The 8,451-nt window shown below is 35.3% G+C and overlaps 1 protein-coding gene across 1 annotated transcript; it reads right to left on the reverse strand.

The window, feature by feature from the left end:
• Positions 1–436: 436 nt before the first annotated feature.
• Positions 437–8,217, reverse strand: LOC132717755 (4-hydroxy-2-oxoglutarate aldolase, mitochondrial-like). The gene is made up of 7 exons (XM_060701321.1): positions 7,811–8,217; positions 6,775–6,903; positions 2,938–3,065; positions 2,539–2,673; positions 2,290–2,386; positions 1,646–1,779; positions 437–1,190 (listed from the first exon to the last, which is right to left on the reverse strand). The coding sequence occupies exons 1-7, from the start codon at positions 8,067–8,069 to the stop codon at positions 1,041–1,043; spliced, it is 1,032 nt and encodes a 343-aa protein (XP_060557304.1). The 5' UTR covers positions 8,070–8,217; the 3' UTR covers positions 437–1,040.
• Between the last annotated feature and the right edge of the window lie 234 nt (positions 8,218–8,451).

An 8,451-nucleotide genomic window follows, 5' to 3' on the forward strand; every position in this document is an offset into this window, starting at 1 on the left:
AGTCAAATTCAAGGTTGATTTCAAGATAAATCCTTTAGGCTGTCAATGATGGATAATAAAAACTTTGCCAAGCTCTTCAGCACTGTAGGTTTGAATCCAACAAACGACATAGAATAGAAATGTGCAACATCTACCAAGCTAAATTAATGGTTCTTCTCGGTGTAACAGTTAGTGTAATACTGAATAGTGAAGACTGGAAGCATGACGATGCTGTCTCACATTTGACACCAGCAGCCAGCAATAGCAATAATAGCTCGGAATAGATTATAAATAAATTATGTAGAAGCTAGGACCATTACGGTAAAAGTAACAGGCAATAATTCTGTAGTAACCCAACATGGCAATAAATTCTGCAGTAGCATGCATCATTGTTTGACACTGGAGCTTTTACAGGGCATTTTGTCCCATGACTATGCTATTACAAAACAAACAAATGTTAATTTAGTGATTCTATGTATTTTCAACAAAATGATAAACAATTTTCAATTATAATATTCCGAGATTGCATATAACAATATACATTGTATAACTTTGAGTACATTTTTTCCTGTAAGAAATATCAACAGAAATCTGTATATAAAATAACAAAACATTGTATTAAATGTATATTATAAAATTTGGGAGAACCACCCATATCGTAGTAGTAAACATTCAATATTCACTGTGAGGTTCTATTTACTATCAAGTCAAAATGTTTTAAAATATTACATTCTTATGATAAACAATGTTGTTATAACATTCTAAATTTGAGAGCTTTACACTGTAAATAAAAAATCCCTCTTCTGACACTGTATTCCGTTCTCTAAATATTCAGTTATCACAGTTGTTGTTCTATTATCAAATGGCGGAATGTATAGATATACAGGCTTAGCAGCAGAACTATCATTATCACTATATTGTGTTTACTAATTTTCCCTCTGAATATACATACACTGTATATGCATACGCATTTTTTTTAAATATCAAAAAAATCAATCAATCAAATGTGCAGATCTATAGATGCGAGAATATAACTTAATACAGATCCATATTCATAGTTGTTACAAAAATCCTTCATTAGTCAGTACAGTCCTGAGGGCTTCCTCATTCTGTTTTGTGATTGGTTGAAGTGGTGACCTTGAAGGACCTCCATAGTAACCCAACATCTCCATGGCTCTCTTTAAACCTGGCACGCCCAGCTTCTTTGTTACCTATTAGTATAAACAGAAAATATTTAATTTATTCCATAAAGGCTTTTTTTATAACCATTAAATCTTTTATCATTTACTTGAGCTTGGGAATTATTGAATCATAAAAAATGTTTCTTGTGTAACACTGGAGATACATGTATAATGGTATCCACAGCTCTAGATAGGTACAGGATTAAAAAAGAGATGATAACTCATTTCCAAATTCATATACTCTAATTATACTGTCTGGTCCAATGTAAAGGTTAATAGGTATTTATTCATCTTATCGAAAACCAACTGACTGAAAAGTATTTTTTGACAGTTCAAAGCATTATAAACAGCGTTTGTAATTCTAATTCATGGACTTTAAAATTTATAATACATGTACCTGTACATGTATGGAAAGGACTTCATCTTCAGTCTTACGTAATATTTTCTAATTGAAAAAGATAGAACATGTCTTTTAATTGACTTACCATTATATTTGGATCAATTAACCTATGTTGTAATAACTTTGCTTCCTCCATTTTTCCCGCCTTGAAGAGTTTTTCTACGTCACAACACTGCTCACCTAAGATGTTAGCTAGAGCTAAAACACCACCAACGCCACCTGGGAAAAGTACGAACTTTAAGATTAGATATTAAGATTGACAACAACAAAAAATACAAGAAATCTCTGACCGGATCAGGTTTTCATTGAGTCCAGCACTTTTAGGTGTTGTGAAATTAGTACCGATCAAGCCGGTGCTAGGGGGCGTGAGTGATGGTGCACTTTTTCATTATCCCTCATGTACGTACAGATTCAATCAAACCGAGTCTGAAATTTTAATGTAATTGTGCTGTTTTAACGCTTCCGAAGGATCACTTTTTTCCATATATTTAGGAATATTTTTGAAAGACAATTTATTATTACCGACTGTTTAGTTTTATTTACAAATGTTACTAAAATATCTCGGTTTAATTATTTTCAATGAGCAACGATCATTTTGGTGACGATTCCATTCAGTTATACTCCACTTGATTATAATAAGCCACAAAATCTTGTCCATATCAGAAATTTTGTCACTTTAACAACTTTAGATCCTGAAAGGACTTACAGATGTTACCATTTTGATCTTACCTAATGTATACGAAGCCAGTAAAAAGCTGGCAGATCCAGAAAGAACTTGGAAATCATTTCCCTTTGTTGCATGCACCATGTATCCTATCTTTGCAATCTGAAAAACAAAATATCTGAGATAAGGGAAATCAACTTGTGAAGAGACACTGGCAGTACAAACAGATTTATCAGTAAAGATAGACACTGCGACGGGAAATGTAAATGAAAAAAATAATGTAAGATATATATAGTGACAAATAAAATACTTACGTCACCTCCGCTATCTTTTACTCCTGCTATATTTGGGTGTGACGAGAGCTGAATGACTACTTCCGGTGCTAGATCTATCGCGGTGTTTCCCGGGACACTGTATAAAATGACAGGCACTGGGCTTGCATCCGCAACCTTAAAAATAAAAGTATAATAACATCCTCGGTTTAAACATATAATCGAAATATATTCAAGTTCAAACACAATCTATTTACGTTACAAACAGTCTCTTGTCTATAGATTTACTATATGTAGTTTTTCATTTAATGGACCAAAAAGTAAGTAAAGATGACTTATTAATGTCAATAAATTTTCACCTATTCTCAAAAGGTGGGCCAAAGCCAAAAATTGTCGGTCCTGTGAACAATTTTACCTAGTAAGAGGAATGTAGAGATATACCTTGGTATAATGAGAGATTAGTGCAGCGTTTGACATAAGCGACTTGTAGTAAGATGGCGTCACAACAAGCACCGCCTCCGCTCCAACTTTCGCCATCTTCTCACACATAGCGATGGTATCTCTGGTTGCTGTGTAAACGAAACAAGAGGGCCATGATGGCCCTGAGGTCGCTCACCTGTATATAGCCCCCCCCCCCCCCAACGTTGCAGGGCCAATTTAAACCCAAGGGCTTTTATTTGCACAAACTTGGTAGACACCCATAAGAAGATGTTTTATGCTAAACATCTAAGCTCTAGCTAATTGGGTTTTTTTAAAAGAAGATTTTTTTTAAAGTTTTTACTATACACATATAGTTAAAAACAATGACACCCCTGGGGCCGGGCCAGTTTTGACCCCAGGGCTTTTATTTGAACAAACTTTGTAGACACTTACTAGAAGATGTTTCATGCTTAATATCTAAACTCTAGCTATTCGGGTTTTTTCAAAGAAGATTTTAAGTCTTTGCTATACACATATAAAGAAAATCAATGACCCCCGGGACGGGGCCAATTTTGACCCCAGGTCTTTTATTTGAACAAACTTTGTAGACACTCACTTAAAGATGTTTCATGCTTAATATCTTAACTCTAGCTATTTGGGTTTTTCAAAAAAGATTTTTTAAGTTTTTGCTATACACATATAAGGAAAATCAATGACCCCTGGGGCGGTGCCAATTTTGACCCCAGGGCTTTTATTTGAACAAACTTGGTAGACACCTATTAGAACATGTTTGATGCTAAATATCTTAGCCATAGCTCTTTGAGTTCTTTAAAAGAAGATTTTTTAAGTTTTTACTATATGCATATAGGGAAAATCAATGACCCCCCGGGGCGGGGCCAATTTTGACCCCAGGGCTTTTATTTGAACAAACTTGGTAGACACTTATTAGATCATGTTTCATGCTAAATATCTTAGCTCTAACTCTTTTGGTTCTTTAAAAGAAGATTTTTTAAATTTTTACTATATGCATATAGGGAAAATCAATGACCCCCCTGGGGCGGGGCCAATTTTGACCCTAGGGCTTTTATTTGAACAAACTTGGTAGACACCTATTAGAACATGTTTGATGCTCAATATCTTAGCCATAGCTCTTTGAGTTCTTTAAAAGAAAATTTTTTAACTTTTTACTATATGCATATAGGGAAAATCAATGACCCCCCGGGGCGGGGCCAATTTTGACCCCAGGGCTTTTATTTGAACAAACTTGGTAGACACCCATTAGAACATGTTTCATGCTAAATATCTTAGCTCTTACTCTTTTGGTTCTTTAAAAGAAGATTTTTTAAGTTTTTACTATATGCATATAGGGAAAATCAATGACCCCCTGGGGCGGGGCCAATTTTGACCCCAGGGCTTTTATTTGAACAAACTTGGTAGACACCTATTAGAACATGTTTGATGCTCAATATCTTAGCCATAGCTCTTTGAGTTCTTTAAAAGAAGATTTTTTAACTTTTTACTATATGCATATAGGGAAAATCAATGACCCCCCGGGGCGGGGCCAATTTTGACCCCAGGGCTTTTATTTGAACAAACTTGGTAGAAACCCATTAGAACATGTTTCATGCTAAATATCTTAGCTCTAGCTCTTTGGGTTCTTTAAAAGAAGATTTTTTAAGTTTTTACTATATGCATATAGGGAAAATCAATGATCCCCCGGGGCGGGGCCAATTTTGACCCCAGGGCTTTTATTTGAACAAACTTGGTAGACACTCACTAGAAGATGTTTCATGCCAAAAATATAAGCTCTAGCTCTTATGGTTTTTTAAAAGAAGATATTTAAAGTTTTTTCTTTCGGTTGCCATGGCAACCAGAGTTCTGCATGGAATTAAATTCTTTGAACAATTTTTAAAGGTGACCACCAAAGGAACATTCCTGTGAAGTTTGGATGAAATTGGCTTAGTGGTTTATGAGGAGATGTCATTTAAAGTAAAAGTTTACGGACGGACGGACGGACGGACGACGGACGGACGACGGACGGACGGACGCCGGACGAAAAGCGATCACAAAAGCTCACCCTGTCACTTTGTGACAGGTGAGCTAAAAAATACGACATCGTTTAAAATACATTATAGTATAGGTTTTTGCTTTACTACATGGAAAGCAATGCAATCATTGCAAAAATTAAGGCTAATTTAGGCCTTCACGGCAGAAATTGATATTTTATTCTGCCGAAGAGCACTATCGTAGTCCCATTTATAAGGTTTAACGTTGTTTTAATCACTTAAATTTCGATAAGGAATTAATATCGTTCCGTGACATTTTGAATTATTCAGTCACACATCTAGTTAAACTCTTCTTTAACCAGTGAACGTCTGCCTACCCCGTTACTGTTTAGCGAAAATTTAATGTACTCGCTACGTAGGGAATTCGGAAAAGCGTTTTATATCTATCAAACTTTAAGAGCTGCTTTATTAATTATTAAAAGAATCGTTCAAAAAAGTTTTGGATTTAACGTACTCAAAACCGTCTTTTTCCGATTAGTATTAATTCACACTATACTGGCATGTAAGACCAAAATATTATGATGATGGCGTTCACTGACCATGTTCAGAAAAGGACAATTTAATTCAGCAGTCGTAAAACAGCAAAGTAGATCTACAGTTGTGTAAACTGAATTTCCTTATTGCATATCAATGATATGTACGAGGGATGATTCAAAATAATGTAAAACTTTTGCTGTAAATGTTATAAATATAGTCCACATTTCGTATGCAAAATAACACCATCATGAATTGGAATATGTCACGCAGTAGCTTATTCCATAACGTCGTTGACTCCGCACAATTATTGGTTTACTAAATAGGCGACATGCGTACAAGACGACCATCAAGACCCAAGTTTAAAAGAAATTCTCAAAGCTCAAACTCAAATCCCAGGAAATTGATTGGTCAGAAACTGTCTTAAAATGTACCAGGTACGTATATTAACGTTAATATACGTACCTGAATGTACACAGACCAATGAAAATCCTGAGATTTGAGACAGAACTCAGAAAAAAGTTTTATAAGCATGAGGCCTGTTCATATGTTACACTCAAGTTAATCTCACTCGTTCTGATGGCAATGAATATATTGTTGGAAAAAGACACTGCAACACGCTTATTAATTCCCAAGTATAGCTGCACGTAGATAATTAAGGGATCAGAATCGAATAAAGAAGCTGTTCCTGCATGGATTGATATATGGCAAAATGAACCGAAGACATTTCTGCAGGAAAAATGATAAATATTTTCTATTGAAAGAAAATCTGCGCGCGCCGCATACGAGTCACTTTGGCTATAGTAACGTTTAATTAATATATGATGATCATTATTTTTCTTTCTTATCATATATTAAATTACATGTAAATTAATTTCAATAGATGGTTTACTTAATGTAAACAACCAGCAAAAGTGTCTCTCTTACAAACCAGTTTTTACAATGTTACTAAAACGATGATAACAAGGTCAAATTGAACGGTTTGTTAAATTCACAAACACGTTCTAAGTGTTAATATCATGTCGAAATGTGATACTTATATCAAAATTATACATTCAAACTTGTCGTCGAGATACAGAGCAATGTAATTTAAACTCTGGGCAATAGTCAATCACGGTCCTCTGTTAGGCGCCAAATGTCACAGGGTAAGAAAAATTTGCAACCTGATCGGGACTTGAACTCGGGACCCCCGGAATACCGTATCGCGGTTCTAACGACCACTTACACATCATCTCCCCTGAATAGTGAATATTTAATTCTTAACTGTTACACCATCATACGTAATGATTACGAAAGGTTAATAAATAAACTAACATACATTCACAGCCTGCACCGGCTATAATAAGTTTATCTTTTCCCGCCATTTCGGACACCCTGCGCACGAGATCTATTCTCTCATCCTCTCTAAGGAACACATATTCACCGTTTGATCCCTGAACCACATAACCTATGCACAAAAATAAAAGAAAAATAGCACTTAATATCAGAACAAGAGCAATCAGTGATCACATGTGTCGCCTCATGATGGCCAATTTTATGTTGGGACAAATTTTGTGACAGGCAGACGGACAGTGCACAACTAGACTTGGTACTGATCATTCCTGTAAAGTTTGGATAAAATTGCACCAGTAGTTTATGAGGAGTAGTCCGGACATGCTTTTGCGTATCTGGCAACACACAGAAAAAACACCTTTTTATCAAAGGGCCATAACTCAACCAAAAATCATTCAACCGGAAAACCCGTGCAATATGCGCAAGGACTTGAGCTACAGATCAATCCTGTCAAGTTTCATTGAAATTGCATTAGTGCTATAAGAGAAGTACGTAGTCCGGACAAACTTTAAAATCAAAAATTATTAAAGGGCCATAACTCTGACAAAAATCATTGAACCGGAAAATGCTGACAACATGCACAAGTAGACATGGTACTGATCATTCCTGTAAAGTTTGGATGAAATTGCACCAGTAGTTTATGAGGAGTAGTCCGGACAAGTTTTGTGACGGACGGACGGACAGACGGACAGACAGACAGACGACGGAGAAGTGATCCCTATATGTCGCCACTACTCCGTAGAGGCAACACAAAAATCATGACAATTCTAATAATTAATTTGTATAACGTAAAATTTAAATTTTCTAGAAATATTTATCATTTTGAAATATGTATTCCTATTTTTTTCTTATTCTAAATACAAAATAAACATCAATTAATAGAACACACGAGAAAAATAATCTTAATATGACGCCAAACCCGCATGATGTCCTCGTGCTTGTGTACAGAAATTCATCCAACGAAAGTCAACCAGTGTACAAGTCCCTGTGAACATATTTATAAAAATAACAATCATGTATACCTCTAAACGGAATTTTATTCCATTTTTCCATATTCTGTTGCAGTTTGTCATATGCAATCGTTTCGTCAGCATTGAAAGGTGTAACAATTGGTGGATATATCCCACTGATGTCCATCTTTGATGCTGCTGATGATGATGAAGCCATTCGTGACGATAACGATGGGGAATACGTTACAGATTTAGTCCAACCTTGTATTCCGCTGATAACAATTTGACCTAACGGTCTTATCCTTAAAACTCGAGCAAAAAGGCACGCCATATCTTAAGATTTTTGATGCATATACACCTAAACATAACAGATACAATCCGCGGTGAACAACTATTAACTATATTCCGTTCATAAACATATCTGATTGTAGTAAACGAACCTCGCGTAATCCGATCGCGTGTACATGTAATTCCCACAGGAGTCCGTAAATATAAACAGACCGTTTAAAAACCTGTTGTAACTCAACACCGTAGCTCGGATGGGTTATTTAAATAAATGTATATAATTTAAAACTATAATTTTGTTTTAATAAATAAGATAGTATCAGACTATAATAAATCAATGTTATGTTAATTTTCTTCAAACGTCTTGTACATGAATGGAATGGTAGATCTATGTAATAGACTGCCTGGTCAATGTTAAAGCGAACAAT

Source organism: Ruditapes philippinarum, unplaced genomic scaffold (assembly GCF_026571515.1).
Source record: "Ruditapes philippinarum isolate M1 unplaced genomic scaffold, ASM2657151v2 ctg439_1_1_1_1, whole genome shotgun sequence".
NCBI classification, from domain to species: domain Eukaryota; kingdom Metazoa; phylum Mollusca; class Bivalvia; order Venerida; family Veneridae; genus Ruditapes; species Ruditapes philippinarum.